The sequence below is a fragment of the Cucurbita maxima genome, unplaced genomic scaffold (genome assembly GCF_002738345.1).
Source record: "Cucurbita maxima cultivar Rimu unplaced genomic scaffold, Cmax_1.0 Cma_Scf00049, whole genome shotgun sequence".
NCBI lineage: Eukaryota > Viridiplantae > Streptophyta > Magnoliopsida > Cucurbitales > Cucurbitaceae > Cucurbita > Cucurbita maxima.
Genome location: NW_019272065.1, coordinates 597552 through 619282, shown reverse-complemented (window position 1 = coordinate 619282; position 21731 = coordinate 597552). Strand labels below are relative to the sequence as shown.

Genomic DNA, 21731 nt, shown 5'->3' with positions numbered 1-21731 from the left:
GTTAGTTTAAGGTTACTAGGTGACTAGCTAGTTGTTGTCACGTGTCACCTGGCACACAACTTTACTAACGAACCATGGACCACTGTCATGTATAATTCAATAACATACACGATGAAGTACAATTTAGTTTTTATCTCTATATTAAGGGATGGAGCATGAGCGTAAGCAAAGTTTTAAATCATAGAGGGGGTATTTAACAAGTTTTTATTTTGCACGTATTTCCACTACTTTTTTCGTGATTGACTTTGATGGCTGACACTTTACCTTCAACTAAATTGATGACCATTCGATCAACTATTAATTGTTTGTTTAGAATTAGGCAACCACGACCATTTTTTGAATGAATTGGAACTCTTATTAAATTTGTAAGTGGGTATGAATTAGATTGATATTTTTAGTGACATATAACAAGAAAGATGTACTAATAATGGATTGAGTGAGAAGGGTAGGCATGCGAAATCGAGGGATTTGAGTAATATAATTAACTTTCACGTGGCAACCATGATAAATTTTATTTGAGCGATAAAATATGACCTGTAAAACAAGAAAAACCTACACATCGATTAGTGTTTATCACACCAGTTTCGATACTTAAAGCTGGTTGAAGAGAAGATTCGTGTAATGAGAATTTAAGAACCAGAAAGAACTTTAAACTTTGTTGGATTTAGCTTCTCTCGTAGAAATAAAGTGTTTGTATACCTATTAGGGTTTCATTGTTTCCTTCTCGATTTTGAATAGAATGAACTGGGTTAGGCTAGACCATAATCAATCGAATTAGGGTCATGCTAGACCCTTGTCCTATACGAGGCTGAGTAGAGAGCTTGAGCCATGACTCGAGTTTCTCTTATTTCTCAAGTTTTATGGCTCGATTTCCTCTGTATTTTAGTCCATTTTATTTCATGTCGTGTTGTTTTAGCTAATTTGTAATTAAAGAAAATAAATAAAATCAATGAAAAACAAACATGAATTAGAATTTGATTCCTTTCCAAAATTTGTAGCAAGGAATAATTCTTTGTCTCATAATAAATAAATTACGTATTGTATTTAAAATAACTGATGGCGTGTACCACAACCACAAATATATTGAGTTGAGGCGCGTCGGCCTTGTCGTGGCAGCCCTAGAATCTGCGTGTTTTTTTTTATAAAGAAAATATAAATTCGCCTTTAATTGAAACTGAGATTCCAGTTATTTTTATTATCTCTTATTTTTTATGATTTAAAAAAAGGATTTTAAAAAAAGTTTGAAAAATATGGACGCTCTCAATTGAGCGCGTGGAAGAAAGTGGTGGTGTGGTGCCATGTTGCATGGATGATTCAGTGCACGGTAAAAGTAACTGACGTCATTTACCTTTTTCAATGGTCAAAAGTTACTCTATTTTATTTACCCCTTCCCCACTCCTCATTCTTCTACTCCTAATTTATTTGATGTAAAAATAATATTTTAGCAAAGTAAACATAAGGAATATTGTAAGAATAAAAGCAATTAGAAATATAATATATTTTTTGAAAAAAAAAATAATTTATACTCATAAATTTTAGAATTATATAAATAAAATACAGTGTTTCGACATCAATAAAATATCTTAGTTTTTATTTTTATACTCGAGTTTTCATATAAAAAAAATAATTGGAAAACTTCAGGTAAACTTTTACAAGGAGGCTAATCTCCAGCTGATGACAAGAAAAGGATGACCTAAAGTCAATCTCGAAGAAGAGGCTAAGTCGAAGTTGACCTTAGAGGGTGAGCTATGATTGACCGGTGAGAGGAGAAGATAGTGAAGAAAAAAGGAAAATGAGACTAGATAAGGGGCCTCAAGAGCCTTGGTGATTGACCTGATCAAACGGTCGAACAATAACTCAATGTTGAAATATGTATTCTCGACTCTGAATTAGATATACCCTATAGTATCATATTCAAGAGTGAAGGCAATCGTTATGAATGAAATTATTGATTAGGAGTAAAAGTCTAAATGTCGAGAAACAAACTCAAAGAAGGACACTCAAGCCCAAGAGACCAATGATCAAGGTTGACGCCTTTGAGTTTGATCCCATAAGAACGAAATGACTGAGCCAACAAGGGTTGATCAATAATTGAAAAGACTAACGTTTGACCTACCAATAGTCAAACATTGTAATTGTTTCTCATACTTAATGCCAAAATAACGACGAGATTATAACACGATGACAATTTCTAAACTACCTTAGCATATAAAAAAAAAAACGTCCAAAACATTCACATATCGCTCTATACAATATAAGCAACCAGATTATTGACTCTAACGTCGGAACGTCGGAGAGACATGGTTTAGCACAACACATGAACGTAAATCTCTTTTATCCTATAAACACATTCGATCATTCAACAATACAAACTCACTTACCAAAATTCAATATCAACAATTATAACACCATTTCAATCTTTAATACCAGTTACTTAATGAGCTAGTTATTGAAGATGGAACATTGAACTAAGATAATTATCAATCATAATTACAAAATAATCGATTAATCTAAAATTATTTTTTAATTATACCAGATTATTACACGTGATGGGGAAGTGTAAACTAAAAGAATATGTCTAAGTCTAACGTTAAAATTTCAAACACTTATTTTGTAACGCTCCATTACTGTTTTTGGACTATTTAAGTCTAGCGGGAGCGGGACCTATTACATTTATTATCCTCTTAATATTTGGTCACAAGCTTTTTCCTCTTTTGATTTTTCAAAGTTTTATTAAAAAAAAAAAAAATTATTAAACTCTCCCAGCTTTTTAATCTCTATATTTATAAAATTTATATACAAATTTATGTTAAATTATTAGTTCAAATAAATTTTTTGAAATTGAGAATTAATGAGATATTTTATAAATTAATATTTTAATTTGATTAAAAAAAATAAAAATTTAAATAAATGACTCAGAACCATTCATATAAAAGAACATTAAGTTTGGTCTAAAAGAACGTCCCAACTTATCCAACCTAATCTACTAATATTCCTTTATTTTCTTATTATTTCTAATATTATATGTCAATAAGATTATAACTCAAATAATTGTATTTTAAATTCTTGACTTACCGTTAAACTAAACCTAATTAAATTGATTATAATATATATCATGAATTAAAATGTTAGAAATTCGAACATTGTGACCACCTTCGGGTGCCTTTTGATTGAGACTTCCTAACCATAAAACATCTTCCCCATGCCCCTACTTACACACTTTTGTCCTATTTCTCTTCTTTTATTTATTATTATTATTATTATTATTATTATTATTATTATTATTATTATTATTATTTCATTTTCTACTATATATATCATCTTAGCATATGCTGGAAATTCTGCAGTATTAAAAAAAACACAGCTCCTACCATGTCCATTTAATTTTAATTTTTTTTTCTTATATTTATTTTCACATATTTTTGTGTAATTATTTAAAAAAAAAAAAACAAATTATTCAAAATTTCAAAAAGGTGGGTCTCGTCCTTCTTGACTTCAATTAAACGACAACGCATTAGCAACTTAAACCCCTTTGCCCTTAAACCCACCAGCAGTTCTGGTCCCAGCCATGAATGTTCCAATTAATAACTTTTTTTTTTTTTTTTGGTTAAATTAAATAAATTGTAATTTAAAAAAATATATATTTAATTAATATTTCTCTCCCGACAGTTACAAACTTGTTCGATATTTAAGGTGGTTGTGATTTCTAATTTTAATTTTATTTTGTTACAATTAAATACACTGCTTAATTAAAGCTTTTATTTTCAATTATAATGTCGTCTAAGAGAAATAAATATGTTATTTAAGAAATGACACCATTATTAATATTTCTAATTCCATTTTTATATATATCTGACGTAAGCCCTAATAAAAAACGAATTAATTTTTATTTTTAGAGAAAAATCCAAGTGGACAGTTGTTGAGACAATGAAAACTATTATTGGTTTATTTTTGTTTTGGAAAATAATACGTGGAAATAAAAATAATCAGTGGGAATCCTCTTGTCCGCACCTGTTGGAGTGACGGTGATGTGTCTGACACCAGATTCTTCCACGTATTAATGAGACCAAACATTGGCGTCAATTTTCTTTTTTTTTTTTTTAATTTAATCTCACCGTCAAATCGACGGTCCTTGGTTATCCATGGCGGGTCCCACTTGTTGGTTTTTACTGGCCACGTGTTGACTGGTCCCACGTCAGCTTTCGTTTTCTATTTGTTTTTCCCGGAATCTGTTGGGTTGTTATGTCGATGGCGCGTTTCCGTTTTTGTTGGTCCTTGCCGACTTGTCGTTCCTTCTTTTTTTGTTTTCTCTCTCCTACACTTTTCCCACCAATCATAGTGCGCCAATTCCACCATCTCTCTCCACATATATTTTCCATTGGGTCCCACCCCATTTGCTATGCTTACTCACATGCCTTATTAAAATTTGTTATTTATATTTTTCAAACTATTAATTAATATATTCTTGTACTATATATAAAAAAAATTATGTAATTTTTTTTTAAAAAAATATTATTCAACGTCATTATCCTCAATTATTAAGTTATTTTGTCAACACCAGCAATTTACCTAAAACATTTATTCTCGATTAAGTTCAAATCTTATTTTCCATTATTGTTAAAAAAAAAAAAAAAATGCCATGCTGTTTCAATTAGTTTATTTTGATTAAATAAAAATTTTAATTTTGGTATAATTTTATTGTTGATGTGAAATCCATGTTCTTTGGGGAGGAAACTAAACATTTCTTTTAAGCGTGTGTAAATCTCGTAAACGGGTTTTAAAACCTTAAGGGAAAACCCATAAGAGAAAGGTTAAAAAGTACAATATTTGTTAGCGGTGGACTTGAGATGTTACAAATGGTATGAGAGTCAGACACCTGACTATTACAAATAGTATTAGAGCCAGATACTGAGCGGTGTGCAAGCGTGGACGAATCCAACTATTACAAACAGTGTTAGAGGCAGATATCAGACTATGTGCTAGCAGGACGCTAGACTCTTAAAAAGGTAGATTGTGAGATCGTACATCGGTTGAAAAGAAGAACGAAACATTTTTATAAATGTCTGGAAACATCTTCATAGTAAACACGTTTTAAAATCTTAAGGGATGACCCAAAAGGGAAAGTCCAAAAGGGATAATATCGGCTAACTGTGAACTTGGACGGTTACTCTTAAGTCTACAAATTATCCCGATTTATGTTTCTTTTTATGTTATAGAAAACTAATCACGCTTTTTTATGATCAATAATAACCAATTAAATTTGTTTAATTTCTTTAAAAAAAACACAAAATTTAGAAATTTAAAGATAGAAAATGAAGAAGTAGGGGAGGAGAAGGGAGCATGAGGGGTTATGATTTATGAATGAGATTAAAAAGGCCAAAATGAAGGAGTTGTTATAGTGTAGCACATGGGGGGGAAGGACACGCTTTAGGGGGGGGAAGCGGCAGTGTAGGCGGTTGGGCTGGCGATGCCGGCGCAGGCATTTGATTAGTTTCTTAAAACAGACACGCCCACGCTTGCTGCTAAGCCCTACGTCCCCTCTCTTTTAATTAATCCCACCAACTGCAAGTGGGCATCGCGATTATCAACGTCTTTTTTACTTGGGGACCCGACAAAGCCCTCGCACAGAAACTTCTATTTTCTCCTTTCAAGGTATTTCGGTCTCCCTTTCTCTTGAGAACCCTCCTTTTTTCATCTTTTATTTATTTATTTTTTCTTCATTATTGTCATTGTAATTCGCGATTTCAACCAGTCAAGGAGTCATTATCGAGACGACTTGGGCCTTTCCCTTCCTTCAATTTCAAACCCCACAATTCTTTCCTCCCCTTCCCCACTTGACTTTTCTTTTTCTTGGAATGCCCACAACATGTTCGATGAAATGCCTCAAAGATGACCTCACTTTCTTTTTGGGCCGTTGGTTGTTGTTTTGTTGTTTTTGACACCACCAAATCAAAATGTTTGAAATTTTAGTTTGTTGGTTGGGTCAAACAAATGGGTTAGTTCTTAAAAAGTAGTCTTGGTTAATTAGCTTTCAACACACGCCTGCTATGTTGTGCTTGAGTGAATGCCTAGATAATGGGTTAGCCTTCTTTTGAGACCTTCAAGGATTTGTAAAGCTGGAAATCTAAATTAGTGATCATAAACAAAGTTATTGAGACTTCAAATTCAAATAATTTAGATCTTTCGTATAATTTGAGAGGCAGGATTTAAAAGTTCAAAAGATATTGAAGCTTCTATCTAAGATAGATAAATTGAGGTGTGTCTCTTGAAATAACTTATTTTTCTAAGTCATTTTGAACGATAGTCAAATACTATAAAATTTATTCAAAAGTTAAACCATTATTAACTTTGATATAAGCCTTCTTCAAAAGCTTATGAAGTCTTTTTGATCAACCTTTTCCCCTGTTTCTTCCACTCCCATATCTCTCATGTGTGACTTTTGTTATTTCTGGGGTGAACAGAACAACTTTCCTGGTTTTGTCGGTTAGTAGTTGGAAGTTTTATGCTAGAAGACTTGCTTTTGATGTGCCACTTGTATTGAATGAGAAATACCAACAAATATCATCAAAAATCAAACTAAGATCCAACTTAACATCCTCTTGGAACGAAGGGTTGAAAATGATCACTTGAAAAAACGTCTTTTTGATAATTGTAAGTTTCGAATGTGTTTACGATAGCCGATAGTTTTGCATTATTAAATGGTAAGAGAGGAATGGTAAAATTATCTTGATTTTGTATCGTGTAGTTTTTAGGGATATCAAAAGTTTGTTATTACAATGTATAATTTGTAAGAATTATTGTAGGTTTATCAATTACCCTCCTAAACTTTAGATTGTATCAATAAGAACACTAAATCAAAAATTTTAACTCACGTATGTGCAAACTTATAATTCTATCAATTAAACTTTTAAACCGTCCTTAGTTAATCCTTTTGATTCCTAAACTTTTAATGTTAAATATGTAACTTTAGTTTATGATAAGATTGGGAAAGTGGAGCAGTTGGAAGATAGTAATGATTAAAGTTAGTTAGCAGCATGCATAGCGCAAAAATTTTAACGACCCTATTAAGTAGACATGCTTTCCAATCTGTAAAACCTATGGGCTCTATGCCTCTTAATGGGCTCGGACCAGACTAAACCCACTAGTTTCTTTCTTTTATTTTTCTTATTGTTTTTTAATTTTTTAAAAAGATAGCATGGATTTTTTTAAGTGGGTTCAAATAATCCGAAAATCTGAAAATTTCGATAATCCAACCCGGTTGAGTTACGAACTTTTTTGAGTTGGATTGGATTAAATTGGTACATAGATGTCCCTAAAATTGCCTATCAATTTTGATCGGAACATTGGTCGGAAATAGAGGGGTGTTCGTAAAGGGGCGAGAAGCCATTAAGTATCGGCCGTGGGCTTGATCGGCCTTAAACAAAACATTGGTGGTTTGGCCAGGAGCTATGAAAATGGTGGAGGTTGTGACGATAGTTAGGGAGTGACCGGCGATGGCGAAGAAGAGTTTGTTGTGGTTCCTCTTTCTTCAGTTAGGTAGCTTGTAACAGCTCAAGCCCACTAATATTAGATATTGTTCATTTGACCGGTTACGTGTTGCCGTCAGCTTTACATATTAAAACGTGTCTACTAGGGAGAGATTTCTACACCCTTATAAGAAATATTTCGTTCTCCTTTCCAACCGATGTGAGATCTCATAATCTACCCCCTTGGAGGCCTATCGTTCATCGCCTGGTGTCTAGCTCTAATATCATTTGTAACAATCCTAGCCCACTATTGATAGATATTGCCCGCTTTGACCCATTACGTATCACTGTCAGCCTCATGATTTTAAAACGCCTCTATTAGGGAGAGGATTCTACACTCTTATAAAGAAAGTTTTGTTCCCCTCACCTCACAATCTACCCTCATGGTTAGGATCTCACAATTTATATGACCATTTAAACACCACAATGATGTGATGTGTTGCTGTCATAATTCTGGTTCACAATACCCACTTGGAAGTAGGAACTCACATGTTCATGTTCCAAATAAAGAAACTTTCTGAATTCAGAACACCAGAAACATTTGTTACCAATACCCAGATGGATACCTGAAATGATAATGGAGGTTTCCAGTTAGTTTACACTAAAAAGTTAGCAGAGCAGCCCATTTTCAGAGGGGAAACCTTCATGATCAACCTCATTTACTTACAATTTCAAAAGGAAACTTAGTGTTTGATGGAGAAGCAAATATATCAAACTTCATTTACCGAGGTCAATTTGCAGTAATGTACAAAAAAAAAAAATCCCCCAACATACAAATTTAGAGCTTCAAAATTCAGATTCCTTCTTCCTTCCTCCATATCCCATTCTATATCCTTTCTTTCTACAGATACCCAAGCTGCTCTATTTCCCAGTTCAACTTTGAAGCAACTCTTTCATGACAAGGAGCATACTCCTACAATAATCATCACCTACTTTTAGACATGAAACAAACATAAACCCTTCCTTGAATCCAACAAACACAGTAGAATACCTCCAATTTCATCATCAACTCCTTTGCGGTCGGAGCGGATAAGATTATTTCACGAGCGCTCGGACTGATGAATCCCTCTTCCACAGCTTTGTCTATAAATGACAGCAAAGAATTGTAGTATCCATCAACATTCAGCAAACCCACCTGCAAAATTTGATATATTTGTTGCACTGAGTCAATTACTCAGCAGCCAGTAAAAGTGTTCATTTAAGAGATGAAAAACTGCAGAAGGGTAGTTTACAGGTTTATCATGAATTCCAAGCTGAGCCCAAGTTATTACTTCAAGCAACTCCTCTAGAGTTCCATATCCACCTGCAGGAATCATTTGAATACTTCATTATCTATAACCAAGTCATAGTTTGAAGTTAATCCAATCTTTAAAGCAGGTGAAAAGTATTCAATCACAGAGTTTGCTCTATTTTTCAGTGTAAGATGTTGATGGGTCATTAGTCAAGGCTATGCCATAATCATTGTGTCTTGGGGTTCGTGCGGAGTTGGTGATGAGAAATTATGACAGGCAACCAAAAGAGAAAAAACACACAGATCAGAGTAAGAAAGTATTCCTTTTCCTTAAGATGTTAAACATTCTTAAGACGTGTAAACTTCTCCTTAACAGATGTGTTTTAAAATTTTGAAATAAAGTCCAAAAAGAAAAGTTTAAAAAAGACAATATCTATTAGTGGTGAGCTTGAACTAGATCTGTTACATAAGTTCACAGGGTCGTTATGGAAAGTAAGAGATTTGGTCAAGTCTTAAAGCTCCTGATAAGCAGAAAGAGCAGAGGAACATTATGTTTTACAAGTATGCTTCAATGTTGCAGTGCAAGAGAGGGAGTGGTGTGGGGCTTGGTACTAACCAGGCAAGGCAATAAAAGCATCTGAATGCTTAGCCATCTCCGCCTTCCTTTGGTGCATATCTGCCACTGCCTTCACTTCCCCTACTGTTTCACCAGTTAGCTGCAAAAGGAAAAAAACATGGAACAAAAAAAAGTTGAAAATTTTTTAATGGAGACAGAGAGAGATAGAGAGATTTGCAGTAAAGTAATGATGAGTAATGCAGAGATATTCCCTAGCCACATTATTTCAAGCTTACAAGGAAACAAAACAAAAGAAAATGTTCAGTAGTAGGAAAAGGCCAAGGAATAAAAAACAATGCAAACAAGTACTTTATAGTTCAACTGATCGGTGGGAGTTGACATGGAATCATTCAAAATAGTAAACAGAAGATCCCCAAATATTTATGTCTCTAACTGTAGCCAACCATTTGATTGGTGCCTAACACCCCAAATGAGGTGCTGCATAGATAAGCCCAACTGCCCACAATAGAGACAACCCCTCTTGACAACCACTTGGAAGATAGCAACACAAAATACATCGATACTAGTAAATATTGTCCGTTTGGACGATTTTAAAATGCAATTGTTAGAGAGGTTTTCACACCCTTATATACTCCGTTCTCATAGTCTGCTAAGAAGAGGTTTCTATACTCTTACGTTTCGTTTCCCTAGGCAACGGAAGTGAGATTAGAAGAAGAAGAAGAAGCAGAAAGTGGGTCTGATGCAAAAAAGATAAAAGGAAATTGGTGAATATTTCCAAACAGCAGCAGCCCAGAGAAAAGAACAGTGAGGTAATAAAGGCTATATATTCAATCTATGAGGTTAAGCGTGTTTTCTAGGAGTAGCAGACATACCTCTCGAGGCATGAGCGTCTTGGGAATGACTCTACAGAGAAAAACAACAAGAAGACAAAAGTTATTTTTTTTCTATTTACATGGAAATCAATGCCTAAAAACAGAGCCGACTCAATAATATCAGTGGTGTTTACCCAATGACATGCCCTCCACCATCATGAACAGCTTGTGAAACCAAGCCCATTAGCCCTATGCTTCCTCCTCCATACACCAGATTTATGCTCCTCGAAACCTTCAACAACAAAAGGATAGCAAAATTCCAAAAAGCAAGGGATGGGCAGATGGGTTAGTTTATTAGTTTGTAGCCAAAAAGAAAGTTCAAGTTCAAGGCATTTAAATGGCAGAGAGAAAAAGAAAACTAAAAGGGATTTTGATTGACAGCTTATGACACAAAACAGAGGAATCAGAATGGACATAAAAAGATAGAGGAGGAGGAGACGAATATGGCAAAAATAAGAACAACCATTTATGGTAAACATAAAGCGAGTAATTCTTGATAAGGAAAAAACAAAAGCAGGCAGAGAAAGAAACCCCAGAAAAGATTGAACACTCACTTTCAATTAAACCCAACTTCGTAAAAGCGATTGAAAACAAAGATTGGCGGAGATTTCTTGAACCCCAAGAAGAGTAAAAGAACAGTTGATGAAATCCCAAAAAGAGAGAGAAGGAAGGAATGAATGAATGAATGAGTACCAATTCCTTGCCGAGCTCAATGGCAGCTTCCTGATAGCTACTTTTCCTGCCCTGACTACTCCCACAAAACACACAAACCCTTCTGAACTTGGAGGATTGGCGCCTCATTTCATTCTCAACCTCCATCGCTTTTGGGTATCTCTAGAAAACCTCTATTGGTTTGTTGGTCACAAATCAAAAGGGGTTTCTTCTGAAAAACTAGTAAAGAATCTATTTGTTCTTGTTCTCTGTCTCTATGCTCCCCTAATCTGTACCAAATGTCACAGAACAATACAAAAATATGAAAGGCTATACCCTTTTCTGCTTAGCCCACTCCCCCTCTTTCCTTCCTCTTTCTCAGTGCGTCCTCATGCGTATATATAAACCTCCTCGCACGTGAGTGCTAGTACCTCAGCACGCTCGTACGCCCACCTTCACTCACTCCTTCGGCACGCGTGGACCACCATTTCTCTCTCTCTTTTTCTATGCAAAAATCCCTTTCATTTCCACCACCATCACCACCACCACCACCAAGATGATGTGTTTTTTTTTTTTTTTTTTTTTTTTTTTTTTTTTTTTTTTTTACACAGTTTCTGGAAAAACCAATCTTTTATTTTACCAAAACTTTGAACCCCAATTGCTGTTCTGTGATGATAATAATCCTCCCTCTGTTTTGTCAGTACAGTACATGTAAGAATGTGCCATATTTGACCCATTTTAATCAGCAAATGCTTAGTGTTTTCTTCTTTTTCTTGAGATTTTCTTATCAAATTGAGTGTTTTTTTTTTTAAAAACTGTGAGACAATAAAATGAAAAGGGGTTTTTGTTTGTTTGTTCACATGAGAGTATCATTACATCATATGGATGATGTTGGTGAGTTTCTCAAATTTAATTTATTAACAAACTTATTGAAAAGAATACTTTCATATTACGTAATTTGTGGACTCCAGAATCTTTCTTTTTGTAAATACAAAATTTATGGCTCACTGACTCGTTGCCTCATAAAACGATGATCAGCCTTTTAATTAAGAGGATAATGTACTTAAAAACATAATACATTAATTAGGTTTTCCCTTCTGTCATTGCGTAAGAATCAAATCCCACCAATATTCATACTGTCCACTTTGGTCCACTACGGTCACTTTTGGGGGGCCAGTATCCTCGCTGACACATCATCCGATATCTGGCTCTAATACCGTTTGTAATAGCCCCTTCACAGTTTTAAAATAATTCTTTCTAAGAAAAGGTTTCCACCTCCTTATTAAGTAATGTTTCGTTCTTCTCTTCAACTAGTGAGATTTTTTTTTTTTCCTTTCCCTGGAAGGTTGATGTTTACCTTTCATCTTAAATAGTATGAACAAATCTTAAATAGTACGAACAAATTCTTAGTTAAGTCATAGTCAGTTGAAAAGTTCGTTCTAATATTGGATGTAGTACATTAGAATCTTATATCTCGTAACATCCTTCCTTACTATCTCCTAGAGCTTACGATTACAAGAGCCAGCCTTTGGGCGATGGTCAATCTCTTAATAAAAAAAAACGTCACATATTATAATTGATATAATACAAAATTCTTAATGACCCAGAGGAATTTCTGGAGCTCGAGCATTTTACTTTTCTTGTTAGGTAAGCATGAATGTCTTCTCTTCTAAGATCAGATCAGCATAAAGGCATTATTCATTGGCAAAAAGGTTTAAAACTTTTAGGTAGTGATGTGTTGCTTTTAAAATCCAAAATGAGAATATGGGTTTTGTTTGTCTGTCCAAAAGATGCAAACTTTATTGAAGAAGGAAGAGAGAGGAGGAATGGTAGACATTTAGATTCATTGAGATGAAGTTAATTAAAAGGGTTTAAAGATTTCATATTAGTTGGAGAGGAGAACGAAACACTTTCTGTAAGACTATAGAAATCTCTTTCTAACATACGTGTTTTAAAATTTTTGAGAGAAAGTATGAAAAGGAAAGCACGGTATGTTAAGGGTATTACATATCTTGAGCTCCGTGCAAGAGAGAGATATATATATAGAGATGATGATTGAATTAAAAGGAAATTATGGAGAGAAGAACGTGTGGGGTTATGGGTTATGAAAGTGTGTCCTAATAGACAGAGTTGGTGTATTCAAAGGAAACATTTGATTTGAACTTCACACGCTCCTTCCCCCTTCCCCATATCCTCCATTTTCACCTTCTCCAACCATCCTGTCCCAATTCCCTATCCCATGCCTTCTTCTTTCACTTATTGTTTGTTGCTCTCTCTCTCTCTCTCTCTCTCTCTCTCTACTTAAATTTAATCTTTTTATGTTTAGTTTTGCTAAGTTTTTCCGTATCAACGTTTGATGATCGTTGCTGCGAACGTTGGTTGAAAGGGAGGAATGTTGGAGGTGATCTTTTACTTTTACTATTAAATCACCCATCAACTCAAAAGTTCATATTCTAATAATCGAAAAAAAATGAATGTACACCTTGTTAGTATAAATAGATACGGTGAGATCTCACGTCAAAATTAATTTTTATATATATTATATGGTAAGAGAGAGAGAGAGAGGTGTGTTATATATATATAATGAGGCATTTGGAAGCATTATTTTGACCAGAGCACCAAGGTTTGTGTCAGATTGAATCATTAGTTTAACATAATGTTGTGTTGTGTGGTATTTTATTGTTGGTTCCATGGCCTGTAATGTACCAACAAACACAAAAAAAAAAGATTAATTTAAAAAGGTTTTAGTTCCCCAATCCCCAAAATTTGGCCATCCCTCTTTACTGCCTTTCCCTTTTACAGCCCCTTCTGTCTTGGGATATTATAAAACCTCATAATTACTGCATACACATTACCTTTAATTAATTAATTAATAATAATAATATTGAACTATATTATATTAATATTTATTAGAATTGGTTTAGTTATGGCTTTGTCCCTCATGCAATGCTTTTGCATGCGCATCCAACACTACATCTTACACTTACACATGGTTTTGTGTGTGTGTTTTTTTTTTTTTTTTTTTAATTTATTTATTTCTTAGTTGGTGACAGCTTCATTCATACCAATTTATTACAAAATTCCATAATATATAAATCATAAATCATGTTGTATAAATAGTTTTAATTGAAACCCAAAAAAAGAAAAAGAAAAAGAAAAAGAAAGAAGTAAGAGAGATTTGAAGATTTGGATTATTTTATTTTCTTTTAATATTATTGTTGTTGTTATTAAACCCGTGTTTGCAAATATACTTCTTTTGTATTTTTCAGTTTCTTCGGAATCATCATTCTCAACTCGAAATGTTAGAAGGTGCAAAATCAATGAAGGAGGAGGACCCACTGTCTAACAATCATGTCAGACTCAACTCAAGATTCATTCTCCTTTCTTCTTTTATGAAACACTGCATCGAAGGAAGACGATACCAAACGAAATTATACTTTTGCAAATGTGAAATTTTTAAAATGGGTTTTATATGCCTCTTGAATTTAAACAAAAAAAAAATTATAAGTTGTTGATCATAGTTTTTGGTGGTAATTCAAACTAATTAGATTTTTATTTTATTCAAATCCTAGTTGATGGGTGTCAAAAGAAAAGGCAATAATCTAATAATCAAAGTTTTATGAGATGAATCCACATTATTGGAGTGGTTAATTTGGGTATGATTTTGTTGTTGACAAAAGAAAAATGATTTATTTTTGGGAGATAGTTTGCAAGTGGATGGTGGGTAGCTGCGAAATGGTACGAGTGTTGGAGAAGAAGTAAAGTAGGGCAACAAACAACTTACCCATTGCACACCATTCATCATATGCACTTCCATTTTGTGGATAAAAAACCCTATCCATTGTCTCTCCAAAATCATTGGTGTTTCTTCATTCATTACCACACCTTTTCGTTGCTTTTAAGATTTCAAATACAAACGACCATTTTCTTCTCTCTTTTAACTTTTATTCGTGTGTTTAACAGTACACTGGTTGGGTTAAAGAAATATTTTGCACCCACTCAAAATTTCGAGTTAGTTAAAATAGTGATTCGAGCCACTCGAATAAAGTTAGGTTGGGTTGGGTTAGGTTGGGTTGAGCTGGGTTGTCCAATTGTTTTTTTTTTATTATTATTTTAAAAACTCTTACCATATTATATTAGTCAGGTTCTCGAGTCATATGAACACTCCTACTTTAAAAATTTTAAAAATGTCAAATAAGTTTTTGAACTTTCAAATTTGTACGTAAACATATAACTTTGTGTCAAAAAGAATGTCCGTAAATTAAAAATTCAGAGACTCGTTGGATACAAAACTAAACCTTTTACTGTTCAAAAACCTAATCATACACGTATTTGAAAGTTCAAGAACTACCCAATACACGATACATTTTGGAATACAATCCCAACATTGAAAAACCTCAAAAAAGATTGTCCAAAGTTGACAAAAAGTTGGGGAGAAAAAGTGGGTAATAAGAGCAACCGACATGGGAGAGGCAAAGAAAGGTTTGGAAGATGAGATGATTAGCATAAGCTTGCATTGGCCTAAACATGAAGGCCCCAAAAGACAACAAAATGGACAAAATAATGTAATGCCAATTCAATTACAATACCAGTGGGAGTGTAATGAGAGATAAAGGCATGTTTGGGCATCACATAGAAGCTGCATATTGGGTTCCAAATAATAAAAAGACTTTGTAGGGTTTCTATATTATGTAATGAAAAGTAAAGGCTTTGGGTTTTGTTTATCAATAATTATTTGGTCTGTGAAGCCTGAGGCATTGTAACCCCACCCTTTGTCTCTCCAAAGCTCACCCAAACATCTTTCATTGCTGTTCAACATTATATACTTTCCCCTCTCTCTCTCTCTTACTCATTATTACTAACCCTAAACTCGATACGGTCAAAGTGAACAATATTTGTTAGCAGTAGGCTTGAACTGTTACAAATGGTATCAGAGTCAGTCACCGAATGGTGTGCCAACGAGGACGTTGGATCCCCAAAGAGGGTGGAATATGAGATTCCACGTTGGTTGGAGAGGAGAGCGAAACATTCGTTGTAAGGGCTTTAAAACCTCTCCCTAGCAGACATGTTTTAAAACCGTGAGATTGGCTGCTATGCGTAAAGGGTCAAAGCGGACAATATTTGTTAAGAGTGGGCTTGAACTATTACAAATGATATCAGAGTCAGTCATCGGACGGTGTGCCAACGAGGACGTTGGATCCCCAAAGAGGGTGGATTGTGAGATTCCACATTGGTTGGAGAGGAGAGCGAAACATTCATTGTAAGGGCCTGAAAACCTCTCCCTAGTAGACACGTTTTAAAACCGTGAGATTGGTTGCTATGCGTAAAGGGTCAAAGCGGACAATATTTGCTAAGAGTGAGCTTGAAATGTTACAAATGATATCAGAGTTAGTCATCGGGTGTTGTGCCAATAAAGACTTTGGATCTCCAAAAAGGGTGGATGGTGAGATTTCACATTGGTTGGAGAGGGGAGAGAAACATTCATTGTAAGGGCATGGAAACCTCTCCCCAGTAGACACGTTTTAAAATCATGAAGCTAATTGCGATGCATAACTGACCAAAGCGGACAATATTTGTCAGCTGTGGACTTGAGTTGTTACCCTCAATGAAGATATCCCAGCCGATTAAGCATATATCATCACTAAAAAGATCAGAATTTTGCTTGTCTTTAAGTAAGGAGAATAGTTCAACTTTTGACGGGCAAGCATGCACGCTAACTACAAAATTCAACCACTAAAATCTAGAAAAATGAAAGGCTCGAGTAAGGAAGGTTGACAAATATTTTTAAAAAAATTATATTTATCCACAATACATGTTAAATATTTACAAATCACAGGACATCAAGGTACAAACTTTAAATATTCAGATTAAATGTGAACGAGCAAACTATACCAAATTTACTCCAAAAGAAAAGGAAGGGGTTGGATTTAATGTGCAGCCTTTTACAATACAAATTTTCTGTGAGTTCAACCCATTGCACCCATTGATTGGACTTCTACTCATTTCACTTCACTCTTCCAATCATTTTTTTTAAACATTATTTTCCATTTCAAATACTTTTTCCTTTTTAATTTTAAAAACATTCCATTAATTAAAAAATCATTTACTCAACTATTTAATTAAAAAAAATATATAGTTTTAATTAGTCCAATAATCTAAAAAATCGTTACATGTTCATATGATTTGAGAATTTCATCGATTAGATTATTCAACCCAAATAAAAAAAATGTAGGATTGGGTTACATTTTTTTCGTCAGTTAAATTTTTAGAAAATCAAAGATAAATTGGTTTGCAGGTTGACATTTTTTTTTGTGGGGTTAATTGGATTAACTCGAAAATTGGATTAGAATTCAACCCAACCCTATCCTATTTAAGATTAAGAATATTTGGCGTTTGTAACCAATGTTAGCGACTTGTTGTAATTTGTAAATATTAATATTTGAACTTTATGATATTTTATTAATTAATGTAACATGACAATCCAACCCAACCCAATAGAGTTGGAAACTCTATTAAAGTTGTGCGGGTCACTAACTCAATCAATCCGTGTTGGTCCAAAAGATTTTCCAGACCCACCCAACGAACACTGTGTACCCTTACCCGAAGCCATTTAAACTTATTAAAATTAGCGGTGAGACGTTATTGTGTGAATAAATCAATTATTTTACCATAAATTTATTACCCTTTAAACAAAATAATGATAATATATATTAATATTGTAAATTAAATAGAACACAATAGTAAATAGATAGCAAAATTATTAAAGTAACAAGAAAGTGAATATTATAAGCAAAGGATGAAGTTGAAATGGAGAGAATGAGTGCGTACAATTCAATCAAAACAAAACATCAAATTATTATACGTACATAAGCATGAAGAATGATAATCATAAAAGAAGCTAATATAATAACATTTCTCTCCTATAATACCAATACCAAAATTCAAACTCTATCATTCTAATGAGTCGACATACAAGTTTGTTACGACTACATTGCTTATAATTGAAGATGAGACAAGACAAGACGAGACACGATAAGGGAAGTGGGTGTCCTTTCTGGTTTTCTCTTATAAAAAATGTTTTGTTCTCCTCCCCAACGGATATGGGATCTCACAATGTCCTCACTAGCACTCGTTCCTCTCTCCAATCGATGTAGGATCTCACTCCCCCTAACAGACCCATTTTAAAAGCAAGTAAGCCTGTAAGGAAAACCCTAAAGAGAACACTATCGGTTCGTGATTCCTAACCGAAAAAATGTGTGGATATGTAGGATGGCATTTGAGTAATTATGGAGATGGATGAAAATGGCACATTTTCTTCCTTTTCCCCCAAAATTTCGGCCATGCATGGTTTGGTTTGTGGGGTGTGGCCCCTTTGTCATTGAGCATATGCCTTCATTCCACACACTCTTATAAAAGTATTTGCTAATCTACTTGGAAACCACTCAACATGACACATGAGAGAGACAACACAAATTAAAGTATTTACAAATAAATATTTTTTTTTTATCACCAATAAATTCTTATTAAATTTGTTAGTAAGGTATTCACATGGTTCGAAAATCAGATCAATCTACATTATCAAACTCAAAGCATAAACGTTGAGCTGTGTTAGCTTTTTTTTTGGGAAGTTGAGTTGAATTTTTGAAAAATCGAAAATTCGGGTCAGTTCACGTGTTCATATTTTTTAGGTCAAGTTGACGAAAAATTAAGTTATAATTCAACCATACTTTAAAATTTATTATAAAGACTAAGAATATTTAATATTTATGATAATTTTTTTACAACCTAACAACTCAACTTGTTCTGAAAAATAGGGGGTTGGATCGTGAGCTTTGTTCAGGTTGTTCGGGTTGTTCAGGTCACTAATCCAATCAACTCAAAATTGTGAATGGTTCAAAATATTTCTACGAATCCGCTCAACTTAACTCGTCTACTAGAACTTTTATATTTTTAATGTTTACAAATTATAATTCGTTGAAACTCTAGGCTAAATTCACAAAGCTTTGAGCCCATTGCCTTAATCCAAATTAATTACCTAAATAATTTTGAGTTCGTATGACGTATGACGTCAGTCTCATGATTTTAAAAGACATTTATAGAGAATGATTTTAAAACTGATAAATAATTTAATTAGTTAAAAATAATAAAATATTAATGGTATTTTAAAATTAAATTGCACGTATCTAAAATTGACCCATTATAAAATGGGCTACTACTGGACAGTTAGCAACCGTCCATTATGGGCTTTCGGCCCATAACATGATTGGGAGCGTTTGGGGGAAAAGATATTTCTATTCCGGAATAGTTAATTCCCGTTTTTTCGCATCCCTGACACATACATTGATTAAACAGCACCTGTGTACGGAGAAAGAGATTTATATTCCCCAATTTTAGTGTCCGTAAATTTACTTTCAATAATGTTTTATAATATTTTCTTTTTCCAAAAAAAATTATTACTATTTTTCTTTTTGGGAAAATGAATTAAAAATTATTACTATTTTTTTTTTTTTTTTGTGATTAATAGCCATATATAATTTTTAATATAGTAAAAAAATCTCTTTTTTTTCTTAATTGCATTTTTATTTATTTTTATTACAAGTTTGTTTTAAAATAAATATTTGATTATTTTCCAAATTTTTTGTTTTAGATGAGAAAACCCCTAAATTTGTATTTCAAAAGCTACTTAATTTGTCCAAAGCTGCACATGTTCGTTGGCACTGTTCCAATTAAATAATCAAATCCCAAATATATTAAATCAAAGGACCCACAAATTCAAATAATAATAATAATAATAATAATAATCATAGGACCAACACTAATGGAGAAAAATCATATTAATTGAATAATGGCCACATGGTTAAATTAATAATAATAAAAAAAATTAAACTCTTTAGAGTTTTAGTAATTTCTTAAAACCTAAAAAAATTAAAGTTATTCTAATTCTCAGCCAACTATCTAAGTTTTCGTTGTAGTAATAATCTTGAATTAAAGTAATTAACGCCTCTCTATACAAAATTTGTATCAACCGGGGCTCAACCTACATGAACTGTTCATGATATTTTAAAGAAGGCCGGGGTGTGGATAATTTGTATATAGCTTTGGCTAACCTTTTCTTTATTATTTCCTCTCCCTCTTGTTCTATTGATACTACACTTATTACCTTAAAATTCTGTCTTCAATAACTAGTGATAGAAATTGATTTAAGATGAATAGAAAAAAGATCACGGATAATGCTAGAATTAGATTAACAATCGAAGATCTAGAACTAAGATTTGAAACCTTTTTCTAAATTGAGTCACTCCATAATCGAACTTGATTAAGACTTGATTGAATGATTCGGATGCAATTCTACCATAAGAATTGCTTGAAACTTAGAAATGACAAAATTGATGTTCGTATTTCTAAGGAAAACGTCTCAACTCGAGATCTCAATTTCATTCATTCACCAATCTGATTTTTATTGTGAATATTTATAATCTACCGACAAAAGACGTTTGTGGCCGAGATTTATTTCCGATCCCCTTTAATCTCCACAAAAGATGAAGTTATATGAAATTAAAAATAATAATTTTCAATAAATGTTGATATGATTGAGTGACTAATGCGACAGTTTTGAAATCAATTAAGCTCTTGCAATTTTGTTGTTGACATTTTTAAATCTTCTTGTCAATCGGTCTATTTGAAACACCGTGATTCTTATCACTTACCGTCATTCTATGAACAGACTGATTACTACATTTAAAAGATACTCATGTAGTGTATATATAAACCGATCTTGCATGACTTATCACTTACCGTCGTTCTATGAACAGATTGATTAGTACTATATTTAAAAGATACTCGCGTAGTGTACAATTAAAAGATATGTATATAAACCGATCTTGCATGACTACTAACATAAAAAACTGGTAATTTTTTTGAAGTTTTTAAAAGATATTAGAGAAATAGAACATTTTTAAAATTTTTATTTAAAAGATCAAAAAGATATTTATGATTTTTTTTTTTTTCGAAAAGAAGGGTTTGTTAATCATAATATTAATAATTAAAAATGATGCTGAGCAAGAACATGTGTCATCTGAGTCAGAAACACATATTTTTGGAGTTAATATCAAGATAAAGATGCAATGAACCAACAATCCCATCTATGAAATCAACCATACTTTGCTACAAAACCCCATAAATCTGAATCTCCAATCAAATTTGAGAAAATTATATAAATTTCAAACATAATTTGACGAAAATAAACATATATTTATACATAATTTTGAAAAACAAATTATTAATAATGAAGGCCACATGATATGATTTAGAGAAATGTTAATAAAATAAAGTTGACGAGATTTAAATAAATATTTGTATGGCTAATGTTCAATGAACGTGTTCCAATTTTGTTTAATGTTTTTGTTTGCTTCTTTTGGGTTACACCTCAATTCTTTAATGAAAATAATGTCTTCCTCCTCCAACGAATTCAATCGATGATCATTGTCTAAATCTATTCTATATTCCATTTCTTTGTCGAATCAAGCAAGAGTTTAGTTTCTTTTTAGTTTGCGATGAAGAACAAGCAGCTCGTCACGTCATTTGACTTTAATTATATGAACCATTCTTAAGCTTACATGTTATGCTTAAAAAAGTGTTTGTTTTGGAGTTTTTAGTCTTGTTATATGAGATCCCACATTAGTTGTGACAATGAGAATGTTGGGCGATGGTGAGATCCCACATTGATTGAAGTGAGGAATGAGTGCCAGCGATAACGGTGCGCTCCAAGGGGGTGGATTATGAGATCTCACATCGGTTAGGGAGAGAACGAAACATTACTTATAAATGAGTGAAAGACTCTCCCTAAATGCATTTTAAAAACTTTGAGAAAAAAT

General features: G+C 33.1%; 1 protein-coding gene across 1 annotated transcript; it reads right to left on the bottom strand.

Annotated features, from left to right (window-relative positions):
• Nucleotides 1-8151: 8151 nt before the first annotated feature.
• LOC111471299 (cytokinin riboside 5'-monophosphate phosphoribohydrolase LOG3-like) lies at nucleotides 8152-11227 on the bottom strand. The gene is made up of 7 exons (XM_023117028.1): nucleotides 10900-11227; nucleotides 10341-10438; nucleotides 10207-10237; nucleotides 9374-9473; nucleotides 8759-8829; nucleotides 8518-8661; nucleotides 8152-8439 (listed from the first exon to the last, which is right to left on the bottom strand). The coding sequence occupies exons 1-7, from the start codon at nucleotides 11023-11025 to the stop codon at nucleotides 8368-8370; spliced, it is 642 nt and encodes a 213-aa protein (XP_022972796.1). The 5' UTR covers nucleotides 11026-11227; the 3' UTR covers nucleotides 8152-8367.
• Nucleotides 11228-21731: the final 10504 nt, after the last annotated feature.

What these genes read in the sequence shown, in the direction of transcription:
- LOC111471299 (XM_023117028.1), bottom strand. Translation starts at nt 11,025, where the DNA reads ATGGAGGTTGAGAATGAAATGAGGCGCCAATCCTCCAAGTTCAGAAGG. An exon ending in TTGAGCTCGGCAAGGAATTG is followed by an intron (nt 10,439 to 10,899) that starts GTACTCATTCAT and finishes TTGTTGTTGAAG; the next exon opens with GTTTCGAGGAGCATAAATCT. An exon ending in TTGGAATTCATGATAAACCT is followed by an intron (nt 8,662 to 8,758) that starts GTAAACTACCCT and finishes CAAATTTTGCAG; the next exon opens with GTGGGTTTGCTGAATGTTGA.